At 42.7% G+C, this 23,231-nt stretch overlaps 1 protein-coding gene across 1 annotated transcript; it reads left to right on the top strand.

The window, feature by feature from the left end:
- The first annotated feature begins 406 nt into the window (after positions 1–406).
- LOC113917647 (putative serine protease 46) lies at positions 407–22,698 on the top strand. Its single transcript, XM_027585546.1, has 5 exons — positions 407–542; positions 3,490–3,667; positions 3,846–4,105; positions 5,155–5,327; positions 22,269–22,698. The coding sequence occupies exons 1-5, from the start codon at positions 461–463 to the stop codon at positions 22,521–22,523; spliced, it is 948 nt and encodes a 315-aa protein (XP_027441347.1). The 5' UTR covers positions 407–460; the 3' UTR covers positions 22,524–22,698.
- Positions 22,699–23,231: the final 533 nt, after the last annotated feature.

Below are 23,231 nucleotides of genomic sequence, written 5' to 3'. Positions count from 1 at the left end.
CTCAGTTCCTACACCTTCGGGGTGCCCTCAGAAGGGTTTCATGAAGGAGACTGGACCGGGCACCGGGGTCTACAGGGGGGCTGTAGTAGACTCAGGATTGGGTACACAGGGGCGCCATCAAAGCCAAGCCAGAGCCCAGGAGGCATTGTCGTGGGCCAGATACCGGGTGCTGTCACAGGCTCAGGGGTAGGCACCAGGAGAATCATTCCAGGGAGGGGCCTGGTGGCAGCATCCCACAGTGACCCTGGTGGGCCCTCGCCATGACCACACTGTCTCCTTCTCGGGATCCTGCTTCTGCCGCAGCTGGGTGAGCCCCCGACCCTGGGGCAATGGCCCAATCCCCGCTTCCGTGAATAAACAAACCATGAGTTCTAGAATTCTCACACAGGGGAGACACCCTGCCCCACCCCACCCCCACGTCCCTTTATGAGGACCAGTGCAGGCTGGGCACCTGCTAGCCATGGCGTGTGGGCCAGGAGATCTTCAGAGCCTCACATCTCCATTTTCCTCTGCCAGAGTTGGGACCCCACTGTATTTTGAAGGTAGGGCCTTAGGGACATGGGAGAGAGGCAGGAGGGGTCTGTTTGCCTGGGTGCTGTCCTCATGCCTAAATTTCTCTGTATCCTGAGGGGCACATCGTCACCAGCCTGCATGGTGTGCCAGCCTAGGGACCCAGCTGGTGTCACAGCCGTTCTAGTTTGCAGGGTGGCCATGACCACGAGGGAAGAGCCTTGTTAGAAACTGGGGAATAGTGGCGCCTGGGTGGCTCAGTCGGTTAAGTGTCTGCCTTCGCCTTGGGTCATGATCCCAGGGTCCTGGGATCGAGTCTTGCATCGGGCTCCCTACTCAGCGGGGAGCCTGCTTCTCCCTCTCACTCCGCCCCTGCTCCCCCTGCTTGGGCTCTTTCTCTCACAAATAAATAAAAAAAAAATCTTAAAAAAAAGAAAAGAAATTGGGGAACAAGCTAACAACCATGGACCAGATGAGCTTGTTTGGGAAGCGCGATCTAAGAAGACCAGGACTTGGGATGACAACGTGAGGCGTGAGTGACCACTTAACGCTACCGACTTAAGGTCTCAACGCCCCTGTGAGCTGGGCTTTACAGTGTCCCCATTTCACGAGAGGAAACCAAGGCCCAGGGGACTTAAGTGACTTGTGGAGCCAGGATTCAACACCAGTTTTCAGTAGATTCTCCGTGGTGAAACATTTGGGCCACCGTGTGACAGAAGCCCTTTGGCTCCCCGCACTAAGCAACCACACGTGATCTGGTGGTGGCAGCCCTGGCTCAGGTCACCTGCCCGCTGACCGTCCTCCCACTTGGCAGGACACATGCTCGCATGGTGTCTGTGAGTAGGGACATGCTCCCCAACTCAGGGACCTCACCTTTCCTTTTCCCCTCACTGCGCGACTCCCCTTCCCAGACCAGTGCCTTGTAGAGCGAGCGAGCGAGCGAGCGAGTGAGTGTTCTCCCACTCCGGGCTGCCGCTAGACATCGGGGACATTTTAGGATGGTGAGGATGGGCACTGCTCCACAGAGCTGACTGAGGTGCCTATGATGATGTGGGGGTGGGGGTGGCAGGCTGTGACCTTACAAAGACAGAGGTCAATGAGCTACAACAGGTCTTCCTGTCACCACAGGTGAGTGTGGGCCATGACATCGAGGTGCGGCTTGTAAGTGGGTGTGCGTGACTTCCAGGCTCCAAGAAGGGGTAGAGGTTATCTGCAATGGAGTCTGTTTGAGCCCCTGAGTGTCCCCTGTGTGTGGGATGGTGAGGCTGGGCCTCTGGCGAGGTTGATCTGCAACACCTCCTGCCCCCAACCAATCCATCATGGCTCCCCCCCAGATATGGGGGGGCCTGGCATCTCCAGGCTGAATCCTGCCATTCCTGCGTGAGGTTTCGAGGAAGGAGGTTGGAGTTGGTGTTGTTTTGGATGTGAGTTCTGAGGAGGGCAGTTCTCTGAGCCTGGGGAACCCACGCTGGGTGTGGAGCGCAGAGGCGAAGCCCACATTTGCCCCCCAGGACTGTCACTTTTTAGGTGCTGAAGGTCATTCTACAGAGCCCTGGTTCTGCAGGGCCCACAGCTTTGTGAGAAAGGAAAGGGCAAGCCTCTGGAACTCCTCTTTCCTCCCGGAATGGGACAGTGTCCATGGGGCAGGCTGTAATCTGAAACAACAAGGTAGCCACGACCCCACCACAGCACATGAGAGGAGCTGGAAATGTGACTCCCCCTGGGGGGAGGTGGAACATAGGACGGCAAACCATCGGACAGGGACACGAGCAAGAAAGGAGCAGCAAGAGAACAAGGCAAGACAAAAGTCCATGGAGATGTGGGGACTCATGAGGGTGCCCGTGGACCCTGTGGAAGGCCCTGGTTGAGGGTGAGGGTGTCCAGCCACAAAGTCTGTGGCAAGGGAGCCGGCCATCTACATGTCATTATACCAGGAGCCCTGGGACGTGGTAGAATGGTTTGGGGGGAATTTCCATGAGGCAGGGCCCGCTAAGTGCTTCTGCTAATGTATATGGACCACCATAGATTATTAGCCTTGCTCTGTTTATTAATGAACCCCTCCACCAGCATCATGGACCCTCCCCCAGGCAAGGACAAGTCTTGGTTACTGCTGCTGAGTCCCTGATGCTCTGCTTGGCATGCACACGGAGGGAAACAGACTTTCTGGGACCACGCCAGCTTCTGACGGGTGTAAACACTTGTCTAGCTTTGCCTCTGTGAGGATCCATGACTGCGTGTTAACAGCTTGTTGGCCAGCCCAAACTTGACAGAAGGCCATATACATAAAAAAAACTTTTTATTTGTCTTTCATCTTGGTCCCCAACCTTTGCTGTAGAATTTCTCCCTTTCCTGTCCTCAACAATGTTCAGTTAATAAATACCAGTCCAAGATAGGCCAGTTCAAAGCCTCAGTCTCAAAACCAGTTCCGTGTAGCTCCTTCTGCTCCCACTCCTGTTGTTGGGGACAGGGAGGGGCAAGGAGGGGACCGACAAGCATCTCTACTCACTTCCTCATATGGTCACAGAGAGCACACCCCTTGGCGGGGCTGTGAAGGCGGGTGCTGGAATTGTGCAATGCAACATCACTGCACAACTACAAGCCATCCTGCTCACTTGTGCCCCATCACCTACCCCCTGACCGGCAACTCACTCCTCGGATGAGTCTCCTCCTTTGCTACTCTAACCATCTGCCCCTGTAAACAAGCACACAGAGATGAATCCTGGGGTGGTGGTTCCCAACAAGCCATGGAGGGGCTGGCTGGTCCCCCTCGTTTGGCGGATTGCTTTATCAGGTGGGGCACTTGTTGCCTCTGGACCTTTGGTTGTCATTTTTAGGGCTGTATGAAACGCCCTCGCCCACCTGTGCAATGGCTGGAATGTGGCCCTCTCTGCCTCGATGGTCTGCTGTGTATGGTGCTGGGAGGGCCGCTTGAGAACCTGCTCGGGGCTGGCACAGTCCCCTTTCTACCTTTTTCCTTAGAACGCTGGTTCCAGACCTGCGGTCACACCAACATCGCCTGCAAGATGGTGAAGGGGAAGCTGGTGGAGGTAGGCAAGTGGCCATGGCAGGTGAGCATCCTGTTTCTGGGCGTGTACATCTGTAGCGGCTCCCTCATCCACCATCAGTGGGTCCTCACGGCTGCGCACTGCTTGCAGAGGTCAGTCAGGGCACCCAGCCAGTCCCGGGGGCTTTGCTTTCTGGCCTGGGGGGCCCCCCGGTAAATCTGGGGACCTGGGACTAGGGACCTGGCTGGGTTACCCTGTGCTCAGTCTGTGTCTCTCCAACGACTTATGGTCTCACTGTTGGCAACCTGCCTCCTACCCATGGCCTTGCAGATCCAAGGACCCCAAAATGTACTCCGTGAGGGTGGGAGTCCAGAGCCTCTCAGACAACGGCACCCAGCTCCTGCTTACCCGCATCGTGATTCACGAGGATTTCCACAACCTCATATCCCAGGATATTGCCCTCCTGAAGCTCAGAGACCCCATCTCCTGGTCCCCGCTCATCCAGCCTGTCTGCCTACCCAACAACAGATTCAAGCTTTCTGTCGGAACCATGTGCTGGGTGATCGGGTGGGGACATAAAAGCACTGGAGGTGGGTGAAGGCAGGCAGAGGTCCCAAGACACCGACCTCTTCAGAACACAACTTCAGCATGGGGTCATTTGTTTATTCCCATCTTTTTTAAAAAAATAATTAATTAATTTATCTACTTGAGAGAGAATGAGCGGGGGCTGGGGCGGGGAGAGAGACAAAGGGAGAGAGAATCCCAAGCAAACTCCATGCCCAGCCCGGAGCCCAACATGGGGCTTGATCCCACAACCCTCGAGATCATGACCTGAGCCAAAATCAAGAGTTAGATGCCCAACCGACTGAGCCACCCAGGCGCCTCTCATTTGTTCATTCCTTGATTCACTTGTTCCCTCCATCAACAAACATTCCTGAGCGCTCACACATGCTGCACACTATCCTGACCTCTGTTGCTAGGAAGATACACACAGTGCTCTCGTGTAAAAGATACACATGGCTTGCATGAACCTCCGTTGCCAAAGTGAAGTTAAATCTAGTGCCAAGCCCTCACCTTGCAGCATGGCAGGCAATCGATCTTTGGCTATCAATGGGGTTCTCTGTCTGCAAGTGGCACATGGGCCACGGTCTCAGGAAGCAGTAAGGCATTGGGCTGCATTCATGCATATTTGTTACCTCCAGGCACCAATAATTCCTGAAGATCTGGCCTCTGTGGGTGCCACCCTCGAGTCCTAGAATCTAAGAGTGTTTGTGGGATCTTGCCTTCCAGGGGGTGGCACACTTTGGGCTCTGGGGTCTTGACATCTTGCCAGGTAGCCATGGAGCAGTCAGTGCTCAGCCCCCACCCTCATGAAACCTGAATTATTGAAGGAGTCTCTCCTTGTCCTCATTCAGTGCCTAGATGTTGCTCAGGGGGATACTCTTGCTTCAGTCATTTTAATGAGCTTAGGTTTTTTTTCTTTTTCTCCAAAAATGTCAGGCTGCGGTGATGGGGTCTTTACAAAGTGCCATCCCAGGAAATGGCCCTGCCTCCCACCCTAGTAAATCTGGACAACTTCAAGATGGAGGCATGCCAAATGGTTGAAGGGATGACGAGGCAGGATCTCTCTCTCTCTCAGTCTCTTCAGGAACCCCAAAGACCCCATACAGTCTTCAGGAGGTGGCTGTCAAGATCATAAACAGTGAAACCTGCCATCAGCAGTACCAGTTCCTCTTCTTGAAGGACCAGAAGAAGTTCATTGGGCACGACATGCTGTGTGTCAGCTCAGAATGGGGCATGGACTCTTGTCAGGTGCGGGGTGTGTGGCCCAGGGCAGGGAGAGGGCTTTCAGGGGACATGTCTTCCTTTTCACAGGGCACTGTGTGACCTTATGAAAATCTCCTTTCCTTGGCCTTCAGTTTCCAAGTCTGTAAAATAGGGCAGAAAATATTCTTTGCACTTGTCCACAATAATGGTAATAATGGCAATGCATCTTAGGTCTTTTTTTTTAATTTTTTAAAAAAGATTTTATTTATTTATTTTTGAGAGAGAGAGCAAGGTATGTGCATGCACAGGGGGCGGGGGTGGGGCAGAGGGAGAGACTCTCAAGCAGACTCCCTGCTGAGCATGGAGCCCAACGCAGGGCTCCGTCCCATGACCCTGAGATCATGACCTGAGCCGAAATCAAAAGTCAGACGCTCAACAGACCTAGCCACCCAGGCGCCCCAGTGTTCAGTTTTCTCTTATCACAAACTGCTAGATAGTCTCACACACATCTCCCTATTTATATGTTCCAGAATTTCTCGACAGGATGTGTCTTGCAAGGAACTGGTGGGTCACAGGCTGTGCATACCTTCATCTTTAATAGTTATTGCCAAATTGTTTTCCGAAGTTTTGTGTGAATCCATATTCTTATAGCAGTGTTTGAGAATTCTGTTCCATACTGTTGCCAACATTTTTGGTACTGGCAGACTATAACATGTTTTCCATTCTGTTAGATGAGAAACAGAACAATCGTATGGCAATGTGGTTGCTGTGTTCATGTCCCCAGTTACTAGTGCAGTTATGCCTCTTTTCACATGCTCGCTCTCCATTCGTGATTCTTCTTCTATGAATCACTTTTTCAGATATTTTGCACATTTTCTATTGTTTGCCTTTTTCTTTTTATTATATTTTTATATTTTGGATATTGGTTCTGTGAATGGTGTGAGATAGAGAGAGGACTATTTTTATTTACTTCCACATGTGGACTGTCATTTGTCCCAACGGCATCCATTGCAAAAACCGATTCCTAGATGTAAAATATGACATCATATACATAAAATGTGGAGGTGGTGGGCGTATAAAAATGTAGTGTTTGGAATATGTTCAAACTTAAGTGATGTTAACTTAAAATAAATTGCTATATATATAGGATGTTATGAACCTCAATGGTAACCACAAGTCAAAAGCCTACAATAGTACCCATCCCCCCCCACACAGAAAGGAACCCAAACAAAACACTAAATAAAGTCATCAAATCGCAAGAGAAGAGAACAAGAGAGGAAGACAGGAACAAAGAAGAACAATAAAAACAACCAGATAACGATTAACAAAATGGCAGTAAATATATAAGTATCAGTAATTACTTTAAATGTAAATGGACTAAATGCTCCAATTGACTGAATGGATTAAAAAAAGCAAGACCCATTTATATGCTACCTATAAGAGGCTCACTTCAGAACTAAAGATACATACAAACTGAAAGTGAAGGGATAGAAAAAGATATTCCATGCGATTTGAAGCAAAAAGAAAAAAAAAGCTGGAGTAGCAATACTCATATTAGGCAAAAGAGATTAAAAAAACCTTAATGTAATAAAGAAGGGCGTTACATAATGATAAAGGGATCAATCTAACAAGAGGATATAACAACTGTAAATTCTATGCACCCAATACAGGAGCACCTAATTATGTAAAGCAAATATCAACAGACATGAAAGGAGAAATTCATGGTGATACAATAATATTAGGGTACTTTAGCACACCACTTACTCAATGAATAGATTTTCCAGACAAAAAATCAGTAAGGAAACAGTGCCTTTGAACAATCCACTAGATCAGATATGCTGAATGTTTTATATATACATATATTATATATATGTGTGTGTACACACACACACACACACACACACACACACACACACACACAACATTCCATCCAAAAAACAGTAGAATACACATTGTTTTCAAGTGCACAAGTGCACATGGAACATTCTCCAGGATAGATTACATGTTAGGCCACAAAAACAAGTTTCACTGAATTTAAGAAGATTGAAATCCTATCAAGCATCTTTTCTGACCACAACAGTATGAAACTAGAAATCAGTTACAAGAAAAAAACCTGGAAAAAATAGAAATGTAGAGGCTGAACAACACACTCCCAAATAAGCAATGGGTCAATGAAGAAATCAAAGAGGAAATTAAAAAATACCTTGAGACAAATGAAAATGGAAATACAACGGTTCAAAATCTTTGAGATGCAGCAAAAGCAGTTCTTTTTAAAAATTTTTTGTTGTTTTTAGTTTTAATTCCAGTCTAGGTAAGACACAGTGTTATATTAGTTTTAGGTGTACAATATAGTGATTCAATAATTTTATGCATCCTTATGCAGTGCTCATCATGGTAAGTGGACTATTAATCCCCATCACCGATTTCACCCATCCCCCACCCACCTCCCCTCTGATATGCTTTATTTTAAATGAGTACCCTCAGTTAAAGTTACTATTTTTTTTTCAACAAGAACATTTTTTACTTGAAGCATATTTCATAATACATGGTTCTAAGAGATGTGTAGAAAACATTCCATCCAAGGAAAATAGAATACATATTTTCCTCAAGTATACATAGAAGAATCCCCTGATTAAATCACAAAAAAGAGACATGATAAATATTACAAATTTGAGACTGAAAACATACCAAGGATATATTCTAAGCACAATGAAACAAAACTAAAGATCAATAATAAAACAAAACTGGAAAATCTACAATGTAAATATTAAATATTTAATATGTAAATATTAAACAACACACTACTGCACAAGCAGTGGGCCAAATAAGAAATAATATGGCAAGTCAAAATATGTCTCAAAACAAAAGAAAAAGAAAACACTATTCTAAAACCTATGGGATGCAGCAAAAGCAGATGTTAGAGTAAAATTTATGCTATAAATGCTTGTATTAAGAAAAAAGTTCAAATAAACAACTTAAGATTACACCACAAGGAGCTAGAAAAAGAAGAGACTTAGCTGAAATTTAGTAGAGGAAGGAAATAACAAAGAAAAATCAGAAAGAAATAAAAATAGAGACCAGAATAAACAATAATATAACATCAAAAGTAATGACCAGTTTAAAAAAAAAAAATCAGCAATGCTTTGACTAAAAAGAAGCAAGTTTATAATGATGCAGGCCTACCTCAAGAAACAAAATCTCAGACAATCTAACCTGACATCTGAAGGAACAAGAAAAAGAAGAAAAAAGCCCAAAGTTAGTAGAAGGAAATAATAAATATTGGACTGATATAAATAAAATAGAGACTAAAAAAAACAATAGAAAAGATCAACGAAACTAAGGGCTGGTTCTTTGAAAAGATAAAATTGATAAAGCTTTAGCCAGATTCATCAAGGAAGTGAGAGAGGGCTCAAATAAACCAAATCAGAAACGAAAGAGAAGTTCAACTAACATCACAGAAATACAAAGAATTATAAGAGCCGACTGTGAAAAATAATACACTAAAAAATTGGACAACCTAGAAGAAATAGATAAATTACTAAAAACATAATTTTCCAAGAATTAATCAGGAAGAAATAGAAATTTGGAACTGGCCGATTACTAGTAATGAAAAGTGAATCAGTAATCAAAAAACTCCCAACAGACGGAAGCCCAGGACCAGATGGCTTCATAGGTGAATTCTACCAAACATTCAAAGAAGAGTTAATACCTATTCTTCTCAAACTATTCCAAAAAAATTGAAGAGGAAAGAATGGTTCCAAATTTATTCTATGAGGCCAGCATTACCCTGATACTAAAACCAGACAAACACACTACATGAAAAAATTATAGACCAATACCCCTAATGAACATAGAAGCAAAAATCCTCAACAGAATATTAACAAACTGAATTCAACAATAGATTACAAGGATCATTCACCATGATCAAGTGGGATTTGTTCCAGGATGCAAAGATGGTTCAATGTCTGCAAATCAATCAACATGATACAGCACATTAACAAAAGGATAAAAATCATATGATCATCTCATTAGATGTAGAAAAAGCATTTAACAAAATTCAACATCTATTCATAGTAAAAAACTCTCAGCAAAGTGTGTATAGAGGGACGATACCACAACATAATAGAGGCCATATATGACAATCTTGCAGCACAGAATACCCACTGCAATCAGACAAACAAAAGAAATAAAAGGCATCCAAATTGTTAAGGAAGAAGCAAAACTGTCACTATTTGCAGATGACATGATAGTATATATAGAAAACCCTAAAGACTCCATCAAAAAAACTAACAGAACTAATAAAGGAATTCAGTAAAGTTGCAGGATACAAAATGAATATACAGAAATCTGTTGCATTTCTATTCACTAATAATGAAGTAGCAGAAAGAAATGAAGGAAACAACTCCATTTACAATTGCATCAAAAAGAATAAAATGCCTAGGAATAGATTTAACCAAGGAGGTGAAAGAAATTGTACTCTGGAATCTATAAGACAATGATGAACGAAATTGAGGACAACACAAATAAATGGAAAGATATACCATGCTCATGGTTTGGAAGAATTAATCATTAAAATGTCCATACTACCTATTGCAATCTATAGTTTCAGTTCAATCCCTATCAAAATACCAGCAGTAATTTTGACAGAACTAGAAAAAAAATCCTAAAATTTGTATAAAACCACAAAAGACCCAGAATAGAAAAAGCAATTTTGAGAAAGAAGAACAAAGCTGGAGGTGTCACAGTCTCAGATTTCAAGCTATACTACAAAGCTAGAGTAATCAAAATAGTATGGTACTGGCACAAAAATAGACCCAGATCAGTGGAACAGAATAGAGAGCCCCCAGACAAACCCATGCTTACGTGGTTAATTAACCGATGACAAAGGTTAATTAAGGAGGCAAGAATATACCATGAGGAAAAGACTATCTCTTCAATAGGTAGTGTTGGGAAAAACCAAATAGCTACATGCAAAAGAGTGAAACTCGACCATTTTCTTACACCATACACAAAAATAAACTCAAAATGGATTAAAGGCCTAAATGTAAGACCCCAAACCATAAAACTCCTAAAAGAAAACATAGGCAGTAAACTCTTGCCCATCAGTCTTAGCAATATGTTTTTGAATCTGTCTCCTCAGGCAAGGCCAACAAGAGCAAAACAAAAATGAAAACAATCCAATTGGGACTACATCAAACTAAAAAGCTTCTGCACAGCAAAGGAAACCATCAACAAAATGAAAAGGCAACTTACGGAATGGGAGATGGTGTTTGCAAATGATATTTTTGCTAATGGGTTAATATCCAAAATATGTAAAGAACCCATACAATTCAACATCAGAAAAACACCCCAAACAAACAAAAAACCCAAACAATCTGATTAAAAAATGAACAGAGGACCCGAAAAGACATTTCTTCCAAAGAAGACCTACAGATGGCCAACAGACACATGAAAAGATGCTCATCACTCATCATCAGGGAAATGCAAATCAAAACCACAATGAGATATCACCACACCTGTCAGAATGGCTAAAATTAACAACACAAGAAACAGCAGGACTCGGTGAGGATGCGGAGAAAGGGGAACCCTCTTGCACTGTTGGTGGGAATGCAAACCAGTGCTGCCACTGTGGAAAACAGTGTGGAATTTCCTCGAAAAGTTTAAAAGTAGAACCACCTTATGATCCAATAATTCCACTGCTGGGCATTTACCTGAAGAAAATGAAAACACTAATTTGAAAAGATATATGCATCCCTACATTTATTGCATTATTTACAACAGCCCAGATATGGAAGCCGCTAAGTGTCCATTGATAGATGAGTGGATAGAGAAGACCTCCAATGTATTTTTGGACTTTTTTCTTTTCTAATAAAGATGTTTAAGGCTACAAATTTCCCTCTAAATACTGCTTTAGCCTAATGCCACATATCTTAATATGTAGCATTTTTACTGTTATCCAGTTCTAAATATTTTCTATAATTCTCATTCTTATTTCATTTTGACCCATGACTTATTTAGAAGTGTTTTTTTTTTTTTTATTTCCAAATACATGTGTGCTTGTTTGTTTTGTTAATCATTTCTGACCCAGTTGTCGCGTGGTCATAAAATTGGCTCTATGGCAATACCAGTGATATGGAATATGTTGCAACTTGCCTGATACCAGTGATATGGAATATGTTGCAACTTGCCTAGTGGCCTGGTATGTAGTTTTTAATATTTATTTCATTGTTTTCTATTTCTCTTAATTTTTCTTCCTCTTCCCTTGGCTTGATTTGGTTTTCTTTTTCTGTCTTCTTGAGCAAAAAGATTTACTCTTTCTAGTTTTGTCTTTAAAGCATTTAAAACCATGAAATCATCTTTTAAACGTGGTTTCATCTCTTAAATTTTGTACTGTTGCGATTCCCTTATGACTACCTTATTTTAAAAATTATATAGTGTGATTTGAAAGGCAATGCATGCATCTCCTTAAAAAAGTAGTACATAAATGAAAAAGTTGGAAAATGAAACTTTCTTATAATCAAACTACCTAGAAATTTCTGCTCTAAGTTGTTTAGTTTCTATCCTTAACACTTCTTTCTATACATATATGAAACTCTAAAAAAGGTTTAGGTTTTTTTCTAGTTTTTATCTTTAATGAAAGACTGTACTATAATTTTATTCTCCAAATTTTTTACTTTCACTCGAAATAGATCTTGAACTATCTTGGACTGTCTATATAAATACATTCCATCCTCCTTGAATACTGAACAAGTCTCTCATATTGTTATGTCGTAATCTATTTACCCATTCTCCTATTGATAGACATCTGAACTCATTTCAGTATTTTTCTACCATGCCAGAGTAAAAATCTTTGTTCATAGATCTTTGCACATTTGTTCAAATATTTCTCTAATAAGTTTTTAGAAGTGTAATTACAAGATCAGTTGTATGCACATTTAAAATTTTTGAAAGATATTGACAAATTAGTCTTCTCAAATATTTGATCCGTTTATATCAATACCAACAGTATACGGGTGTCCCTTTCTCTGCGTCATCCCCAACATTAGGCATTATTTTCATTTTAACTTTTGTTCCTCTGGTAGACTAAAACTTTTATTTCTGCTTTAATTTCATGAAATCGGGCAATTTTGTAAATTGCTTATACAACAGGCTATTAGGAAGTTTCAACAAAATCATCAAAATACACTGTGTATCAGGATTCAAAGGTAGTTGTGTGACCGACATTCCACAATGTGTGTGTATCACAGGGTCAAGAGCTTAAGGGAAGGAATGGGGAAAACAGACCAGGCTTCCTCCTTCCCAGGCCTTCTGTTTGCCAAAAGCCCTAGACAGCAGTGGGGAGAACTTTTACTTTAAAGCAAACCTGGCATTGTGATTGCTGTGTGGGAATGGATATTCTGATTTCTGAACTGAGATACGTTTCTGTGACCGTGTCATCATAGCAACTACGATGACGTTAACCACAGTGAGCAAAGACTTCTGGTTCTGCTCAAGCTCTTCCCCAGGGTCAGGGAAAGAACTCGACTTCCAAATAAATTGTAAAAGAACAAAGGGAGTCCAGACTAAGATGCTTGAGGTGTTCAGTGGACCATTTACACTCTTCTCTGTCCTTTGCTCACGATTTTCTATTAAACCACTTTTGTTTTTATTGATTTATAAAATCTCTGGATATTATACGCTGTAGTAATTATTGGTAAAGGAACATCATGTCTTTTTCAACTTAAAATGGTTTATAAATATATATACTTTTTATATAAACACACACACATATGGAGAGGGAATATAAAACAAATATGGTAAAACATTAACAATTAGTAGATCTGGGTAAAAATATTATACTTGCAACTTCTTTGTGAGTCTCAAATTATTTCAAAATAAAAAGTTATTTAAAACTTTGGGAACTGGAAGTTTTAACCCTTCATAAAATGCTTTACAATATTTTACCCTATTTGTCTGTCATTTGCCTTTTTTCAGTGTGGACTTTTCTCCATAGAATTATTTAAAAATTTATCATTATTTCCCTTGGTGAAGTGGTTTTTGTGCTGTGCTTAGAAGTACCTTTCCCACCCTAAGATTATAAACATATTCACTCATGCATGTTCTTAATTCTTTTCTTTAAATATTGCAATATTTTGATTTTGCAATAAATTTTGATTCATCTGGAAGGTTGAGAGAAGCAATCTGTTTTATTTTATAGCCAGTTTTGTAAATAATCTCTTATTGAATACTTAGGTTTTTTTTTTTTTTTTTTTTTTGGCAATGAATTAGAAATGTCCCCTTTAGGGGCTGCCTGGCAGACTCAGTTGGTGGAGTGTGTGCCTCTTGATCTTGGGGTTGTGAGTTCGAGCCCCACACTGGGTATAGAGCCTACTTAAAAACAAAATCTTAAAAAAAAAAAAGCCCCCTTTATTATATTCTACATTCCCATCTAATTTTGGTCTGTCTCTGACTCTTACAGTCTCATTCCTCTGCCAACACCACTCTTCTTAAATTATTGTAGCTATTTAATTCCTTCTTTTTGTTTGTTTGTTTGTGGTCAGGCAAGTCCTCCTTCATTATTCTCCTTTTAAAGAATTTGCCTGGCTGTTCTCCATGTGCATTCCAACTGAACAATCTCAGGAGAATGTCAAAAAGAAAATCATGTGGCGATTTTGGTGGAAGTTAATAGAGTAACTTAGGGAAAATAGGGAAAATTTTGTTCTATTTCTTTCTGTCTAGAGCAAGGAGTTTACAGTTTCCTCCACAAAGTTGCTGCACGTTGTTGCTTTAAGAATATGCCTACGTGATTTATATCTCTGTTGTGAGCAGTGTGTTTTCTTTCATTTTATTTTCTGCTGGAACTATATATTTGGTTTGTGTATGTGTGTGTGTGTGTGTAACAAGCATCCTTTCTGGATCTAGTTAATTCTCTTTAATTTTGCAGGTCCAGAGACCTATCATCTGCAAACAGTGATCAATTTAACTCCTTCTTTTCAGTGTGTATGCTTCTGACTTTTCTTGTCTACTGCAGTGCAAGAACTATATTCCAGAACAATTGCTCTGTCTTCTGAGAGACACTGTGTCATTTTGTTTTAAGTGTGTCTCTTGTGAAACGGCATAAAGTTGGATGCTGTTTTTGTTAGCATATCTGGGAGAATATTCTTTAATCCATTTACCAAGAAGAATGTTTTTTTTCGTCCCCCCTCCTTATGTTTTGGGTTGATTTTTATTTTTTCCACTCTACTTTTCTGCTGTAATGGTTTAGAAGTTGTCACGTCTCAATTTCAGGTTGCGACTGGTCACCTTATATTTTCCACACACATATTTAGACCTGAATTAACAAATAGAGTTAATCAGCGTCTACAACTTCCTCCACAGCGGGACAACACCTTCCTTCATTTTCACCTTCTTCATTTCCTTCCCCCAGACTCAACCTCTTGTTGAAAATATCTTGTTGACAAGAGCGAGCTGAACTCTTTTATTAGATCTAAGAGTTTTTAGTTGACTCTCTCGGGGTCTGCAGGCCTACACTCCTAGGAGCTGTAATTAGTAACGATTTTGACTTTTTGGTGCTCACGATGTTTGTTTTTTTCAGTCCCCTGGGCACGTCTCCAAATGGAATTTGTAGCTGGGCCTTTTCTTGTTGCTGGCCTTCATCATGAAGCATGGTGCTCATCTGGCGTATCGTCTACCAGGGAGAGAGCCGTTCCAGCCTGTTCTGCTATAGCATTTTATTTCAGGAGTGAATGCCTTGCTTCATAAAATGTGTTTTCTGCAGCTCTCAAGATCCTCCCTGCTTTGATCAAATGTGCCGAGTCAGCCCCGAGAACAGACTCCTCAAGTCTGCCCAGCTTGTGCGCCAGGATCGTCTTTCCCTGCTCACCGTGTCCTTCTGTTTCATTCATCTGTCAGATTCAGATTTACAATATCTTTTTTTTTAGAACATGTTTAATTTGTTTATTCATCCAACAGACGGCCTGTGCTGGGCCCTGGGCCAGGCACAGGGCCCTGTGGGTGCAGGGCCCAGGAAAGGTACCGGCCTGGGAAGGAAGCATCCTGCGAGAAACATCAGGGCAGCATGACCCACCTGGCCTTTGCATTTTGTTTTCTTTCTCCAGTGAGTCTGGCCTCCTTTTTAAGGAACGCTGAGGAAGGCGCTCCCTGTATCAAGATACAGAATCAAAGACTATGCTTCACTTGAAAAATGTCAGCCCAAGTTCTGGAACATTTGAAACAATATAAATGATGTGCTCCTTGAATGCTGGACAGAAGTTGCCTATGAAACTATGTGGGTCTGTTTTCCTTTAAGGGGTACCGGTTGTGGGCAAAATTTTAAGTTGTTTTGCCCATGATTATTGGACTTATGTGATTTGCATTTTCTTAGAAATTACTCATTTCATCCAGAATTTAAATCCACAAAGAGGAGGTTACAAACATTCTTCGGATTCTGAAGAAGTGTATTTTCCCAGGATGCAGTTCTCACCTCTTTTCTACTCACACCATGAAGTATTTGCGTTTTCCTTCCCTTTCTGTTTTTCTTGGCAAGATTTACAAGGTGCTTACCTATTCTGTTGTTGTTTTTTTTAAGAACTAGCTATTGATTTCATTTCTCAAGGCTATGATTTTCTGCTTTCTAAAGGAGGGATTATCTCTTTTTTGTCTTTATTAATTCCTTTTCAAGTGTCTTGAGCTGAATGTGTGGTAATACATAACTGAGGACAATAGTGAATAACTTATTTTCATTCTCTCTTGTTTGACGAAAATATTTAGACCGGGACTCTTATGTGCAATTCAGGCCCATATCCCATGGGCTTGGCCATATGTGGTATTCTTCTCTCTCTACACATAGATTTTAATTCTGTTTTTACTTTAACATTTTTAAATGTTAATTACTTTTCCTTTGATAGGGTAGTTCACATTCTGTCAGGGGCTCTGGTTCTATTTCACTGTGGCAAGAGAATGTCCACATTTGAGATCTTTCTCTCTCCCCACCATTCTCTCTGGGTTCTCTCTTCCTATGGGCCCTGGAGTCCAGTTAGTCTTCTCTCTCAGGTAAGGGTCCTCACGTCATCATCATTAGCCTGATTATCACTGTCTTGATTTTCCCCTTCATCTTCCATATTCTCGCCCTGCAAAGGCACCTACTCAAATCTGTTTATTACATATCTTTAAAGATATACCTGTATCTTTCAAAAATGCATAGGGTCGCTGTATGTGTATTTTCACGTGCATAAATGATATCATGCCACTTATTCCCTCCTGTATTTGTTTGTTGAGAAGTCTCAATTTGTTAGAGAATCCACATTAAATGGCTACTCTTTCAAGTCCCTGCCTGCCCCCTCCCCACACGCCCTATGTCAAAGTTCTTCCCTCCCTCAAACATCATTTTGGGCAGTCACTTTTAGTTATTACATGCCCTGTCTGATTACAAGTCTAGATTTAAACAGCAGTTTGATTTACTTTGCCAAGCCCTACCACATCTCCCTCCTTTGGTGCTCCTGGGAGGGGGTGGGGGTCCCCACCTCGCCAAACTGTCAGGGATCTGGTGACTGGGGTGTACACTCTGGAGTCTCCCTTAACTCTCTTTCTACCTAACTTTCTTTTCACTTCCATTTGCATGATCAGTGCTTCTCCATCCCCTCGCTTTCAGTCTGCATGTGTCTTTAAATCTGAAAGTAGCCTTCTGTAGGCAGGGTATAGATAATTCTTGCTTTTTTAATCTGTTCCGTCACCGTATGTCTTTTGATTGGAGCATTTAGTCCATTTACATTCAAAGTCATTATTGATAGTTATGTACTCATTGCCATGTTGTTACTTGTTTTATGGTTGTTTTTGTAGTTCTCCGCTGTTCCTTTCTTCTCTTGCTCTCTCACAGTTTGCTGGCTTTCTTTGGTGATATACTTGGATCCTTTCTCTCTATTTTTTGCATATCTATTATCAGTTTTTTTTATCTGTGGTTACCATTAGATTTGTATATAACATCTTCTGCATATAGCACTATTAAGCTGGTGGTCACTTAAGTTTGGACCCATTCTTTACTCCTCTCCCCTCTACCCAACACTTTAGGTATATGGTGTCATACTTTACATCCTTTTATTTTGTGAGTCCCTGGATTAATTTTAAAGATATAGTTATTTTTACTGCTTTTGTGCTTCCTCCTTTTCTTACTCCTGCTTATGGTCTTTCCTTTCCACCAAGGTGTCACCTTTAACATTTCTTGTAGGGCAGGTTTAGTGGTAATGAATTCCTTCTTTTGTTTGTTTGGGACACTCTTTATCTCTTCTTTTATTCTGAGTGGTAGCCTTGCTGGATAGAGTATTCTTGGTTGTAGATTTTTTCCTTTCAGCACTTAGAATATATCATGCCACTTTATTCTGGCCTGCAAAGTTTCTGCTGCAAAATCAGCTGATAGTTTTATGGGGTTTCCTTTGTGTGTAACTGTTTTTTTTTCCTCTTGCTGCTTTAAAAATTTTTCTCTTTTTCACTACTTTTTGCCATTTAATTACTATGTGTCTTAGTGTGGACTTCCTTGGGTTGATTTTATTGGGGGCTTTTTGTGCCTCCTGGATCTGGGTTTCTCTTTCCTTCCCCAGATTAGGGAGATTTTTAGCTATGATTTCTTCAAATACATTTTCTGTCCCCCCTTTTCTCTCTTCCCCTTCTCAGATCCCTATAATGTGAATGTTATTACATTTAATGGTGTCACTGAGTTCCCTTAATCTATTTTAATTTATTATTATTACCTTTCACTCCCCTGTTCAGCTTGATTGCTTTCCATTACTCTGTCCTCCAGGTCACTGATCCATTCTTCTGCTTCCTCTAATATACTATTAATTCCATCTAGTGTATTTTTAATTTCAGTTATTGAGTTCTTTATCTCTGATTGATTCTTTTTTATGTTTTCTATCTCTTTGTTGAGGGACTCACTGGGGTCCTCCACTCTTTTCTCAAGTCCGGTGAGTATCTTTATGACCATTCCTTTATTATTATTTTTTAAAGATTTATTGATTTATTTTGAGAGAGACAGAGAGCACGTGCATGGGGCAGGGCGGAGAGGGGTGAGGCAGAAGGAAAGAAATCTCAAGCAGACTCCCCACTGCCCTGCTGAGCACAGAGACTGACACGGGGCTCCATCCCATGACCCTGAGATCATGACTGGAGCTGAAATCAAAAGTTGGTACTCAACCAACTGAGTCACCCAGGTACTCCATTATGATCATTACTTTAAATTCTCTATCAGACATATTATCTCCATTTTGCTTAGCTCTCTTGCTGTGATTTTGTCCTGTTCTTTCACTTGGGACATATTCCTCTGTCTCCTCATTTTGTCTAATTCTCTGTGTCTGTTTCTATGTGTTAGGAAAGTCAGCTACATCTCCTTCTATTCCAAGTAGGAGACTTATGAAGAAGAGGTTTTGTAGTGCCCTGCAGTACAATGTTCCCTGTTCACCAGAACCTGGCACTTCCGGGGTGTCTCCTATGTGTGTTGCGTGCACCCTACTATTGTGGCCGAGCCATGTTTGCCTCCAGTCCAGTCATCTACAATGGTTCTCTTTGCCTGTTGTGGGCAGGATTTGGTACCTATGTTGTTACTAGGTCTGTCTGGGGTTGCCATGGACTTGAGTTGGGTCAGACCAGGTATTTGCAAGAACGGTGGTAGCACTGAACTGCAGGGTGCTCTTTTTAGGTGTTGTCCCCTGAAAACTTTCACTGGTGGGTGGGACTTGCAGTCAGACCAGATGTCTGCAGTGGGATTGGTGTGTGTGGTTATCTTCCCCTCTCTCCAGGGCAAGAGTCACTTGGGATTGGTGCTGGCCCCTGTTGAGGCTGCTTGCACCCTGCCAGGCTTGTGGCACTGCTTTGGATGATCTCCTCCCAAAGGTGTGTTGGAGGAGGTGCATCTTCAGGAGAACGTGGTGCAGGATGCACAGCGCCAGCCAGGTCTGTGCTGGTCCACTACAGGAGGATGACCTGCAGCTGCCTGGGAAAACTCCTGCTGAGGCCAGCTGGGATGGAGGGGGTACATCCATAGGAGAATGTGGGGGTGAGATGCACTGTTAGCAAACTAGGTGGGGACTGTTCTCAAGGGGCTGGTTCCTGCAGGTGTCCATGTATCTAGACTGGGAGGGTAGGGGTGGGAAATGCACCCGCTGACCTTTTGTTTCTGGAGAAGTCTCCCAAAGATCCCTGCCCCTCTAGCACACACTCTGAGATTAGTAAATAAATCTCCTTCTCATATACCCTAGGTGTTTTTTAAATTGCTGCTTCTATGCTGTATCTCAAGGGCTGTTTGTTATGCTGTCTTTTTAAGAGCAGGGGCTCAATTTCCTGTCACCCTCTGGCTGTCTCAGAGCTGAGCCACTGATTTTTTAAAGTTCCAGGTGTTAAGCTCCACTGATTATAAGGACTCACAAAGTTAGGCCTCTCTGGTTTTCAAAGCCAAATGAAATGGGCATTTGTCTCTGCATAGGGCATCCCCTGTGGCTGGGGTGGGGGTCTGCTCCTCTCTCCTCCCTGCACCTGTGGCATCCCACCCTCCCACAGACAGTATTACAGGTCAGTTTGGCCCCTGACTGGGTTTCTATCCTTCCTACCCTCTTCAGTGTGGCTCCTTCTCTACATTTAGCTGTGGTGAGTCTGCTCTACCAGTCTTTGAGTTATTTTCTGGTTTATTTACTCTGATGTGGGTGATATCTAGGTGTATCCATGGGACGAGGTGAGCCCAGGATCCTCCTACTCTTCCATCTTCCCCAGAAGTCTCTCAACTCTCTTTCTCTGCTTGTTAATGTTCAGAGTGTCCTTACATATATTAAATATTGACTTCTAGTTACTTTTAGACAGAGTAAATGCCCTATCTTAATTCATCACCTATCTTCAATGAGATTCGGTGTCCTTCACTGACTAGTCATAGCTTTGATGTAATTAAGCCCAACACATCTCTCCTCTTTAAGTTTGTGGGCTTTGAGTCTTATTTTAAGACATATGCTTCATCTCAAGTCAAAGTCATAGTCCTACGTGTTTCTAATGAGCTTTATCGTTTTAACTTTTCACATTGACAGTTTTAATTCCTCTGGAGTGTTGTTAGGTAAGATCCAACTTCATTTTTCTTCATCGGTTTCCCCTCATTAAAACAGAGATCCCCTTTCCCAGAGCTTTCTGGAGAATGTGCTACAACTTCTCACGTGCAGGCATCAGGTTAGCTCTCCGATGCATGACTGGTCTATTTTCCTATTTTTATGCCAGTGCCACAGTTTCTGTAATTACAGCTTTGACATATATCTAACTCTCCAGTAGGTCATATCTGCCCCCAGCCTGACTCTCCCACTTGCTCTTCTTTCTCAGACCTGTCATAGAATTCATGGACTCTTATCCTTCAATATCAATTTTAGAATCAGACTGTCAAGGTCCTGAAAAAAAAATCCATCTGGCATTTTATTTGGAATTGCTTGAACTTTAGAGATTAATGTAAGGAGGACTGACCCTTTTAATCTTTTAAAATAGTTTTTACTCTCTATTGAAGAGACAAAAGCATATTTATAAAACATATATGGAGAATAAAGAATAACACAACCAACATCCATACACTCCCTCCCAAGCCTATGAAATAGTGCTGCATTACCAGAAACTCTGAACCTTCCACGTGTGATAATCCCTGAGTTTCAAGATGAGCAGTTTCTAATTATGCTCTTGTTTTTTTCTGCTGGCTGGCATTTGCTCATGGTATCTCAACTTCCCTGTGTGTGGGGTGATGTTTTAAAGAGTGAGGAAATGTTCTTGGGTGTTCTCTATGAGAATCCTCTGGGTACATGACTAACCCAGGACCACTTTGAATGGCATCCTTGGCTTGGGTTTTTGGAACCACCCACATAGTGTGAATTCCAATCACAAGTTCACATGAGGGCAGGTGCTCCCAGTTTCTCCTCCCTCAGAGGGCGTGGTCTTTTTTGGAGGTGTAACTTTTTGCAGGAGGTTTTGTCTTAGGCTCTCCTCCTTGTGCAGGCCCTGGGTTTTGCCTTTTATCTCCCACATCGATGAAGGACACTGTGAAAATGGAAGGTCAGTTTTGCCAAGTTTGACAAATAGGCTTGTGACCAAAGCCATGTGGGCTTTGCTGACCTCCCGGGGTTTTGGACTCTGAGGAGTCTTTATTTTCTTGCCGGCTCATCTGTGTATTTAAAATGAGAAGTTTTTAACCTCACACGTATTTAGTTATCTACAGCAAGGTCAGGCAGTGTATCTGGTCGTCCATAGTGCAGAAAGCCAAATGCTGAGCATTGGCATTTTTATGTTGTTTTCAGTTGCCTCACCTAAGAACCAAAATATCTCTTTACCTTCATGTAAGTCTTCATTTAATTCTTAGGTATAGTTTTATTATTTTTTTCCTTAAGTGTCTCATGCACTCTTCATTAGATTATGTTCTTTAAATCTTGGTTTGAATTACATTAAATATATATAGATATGTATATAAATATAGAGAAAGCTGTTTTTCTGATTTATAAAGCTTGTCAACAATTACAGCTTCCTTATAGAGGAAGCTTAAAAAAAGTCTTAAACCTACCTTCAGCAGGCATAACAACTATGACTTTTTGATGCGTGCTGTTATAAACATTATTCTTATACACGCACCTGCTTTGCACAAAAAAAGGGGGCTGGGTTGCATTTCAGATAGTCACTCTGAAAGCAGTAGTGTAGGAAAGAAGGTGGTCAAGGGTGGCACCTTGGAGGCCCACCGGGATTTAAGGGAGGACAGAGGTGGGGACCGGGGGGTTCTGGTCAGAGAGTTAGCAGGAGAATGAAGAGAGAGGCCAGTGTGATCCTGAGCTGGGGCCCAAGGGCAGAACTTCCAAGTCACGGAGCAGGTTTCTAGCCATGCCTCATTTTCAGGGGCAGCATAAGCCTAAGGCAGCTCTTGCTAAGGATCTGGCTCAAGAAGGTGTGAATTTCTGCAGAGCCTGCAGTGAGGCCCTCCCTCCGCCTCCCTCATGCCTCCCCTCCTCCCCTCCACAGGATAACTCTGGCAGCTCCCTCGTCTGCCAGGTGAACAACTCCTGGATTCAGATGGGGGTGGTGAGCTGGAGCCGGAGCTGCAACCAGCACCGCTTCCCAGGCATCTACACCAGCACCTCCCACTTCACCCACTGGATCAAGAGGCAGATCACGGACATGAGGTTCATCAGTAGGGCTGGCCCTGCCTTCCTGAGCCCAGTCACCCTCACTGGCTACATTCTGCTGGTGTCCTTGGGCTCCCTGTGGCTCCTGTGAGCGGTGTTTCTGGGGCAGGCACTCCCAGAGGCCGCTGCTTCCTCCCTGTCTGCCCTCAGGAGCCGTGCAGACCCAGGGAGCGCATGACATCAGGACAGAGCACCCTTGGGGGAGGGTCCCAGAGCCACTGGTTTTTTAAGTTGTTCAATGAAGATGCTCTTGAGTTTTACGCCACAGAAGTCACCTTTCTTCTTGACCGTGGCCAGAACCCTTCAGAGCCTACCCAGCTCCGGGAGGCCTGTCTGTCCTCTCAAGGGGAGCCCTCCCTGAGGGGCTTCCCTGTACCACTGCTTACCACATTTCCCGCTCTGGGCTGCAGTTTCCTCTTCTGCCAAATACCAGGTGGGACTCTGTGACCTCTAGTCCCTGCTTAATCATCTCAGCACCCCAGCAACCCTGGTCCCCATGGCCCTCCCTTGGGTCTCTGACCAGCCGCTCCCTCAGGCCTTCCTAAGAGAATTTGTTCTCTTCCCAAGAAACTCAATGACCGGACTTACATTTATGGACTTCGTTCCAGAACCCGTGAACCTCTCCCAACCCTTCAGATCCCCCTAAGGGTCTACAGAATCTGATCAGTTCCTCTTCCTTCCCTGGCAGATGTGGATGATGATGGGGGGAGAAAAAGGGGCCAAGGCAGAGTGTTTGCTGGCATGAATTGTGGGAGGTGACGACCCCCTGAGCTTCCAAGCTGCCTCAGCAACCTCCAAC

This window comes from Zalophus californianus, chromosome 1, assembly GCF_009762305.2.
Source record: "Zalophus californianus isolate mZalCal1 chromosome 1, mZalCal1.pri.v2, whole genome shotgun sequence".
In the NCBI taxonomy this organism is placed as follows: Eukaryota; Metazoa; Chordata; class Mammalia; order Carnivora; family Otariidae; genus Zalophus; species Zalophus californianus.
This window is presented reverse-complemented; position numbering and strand designations above follow the sequence as displayed.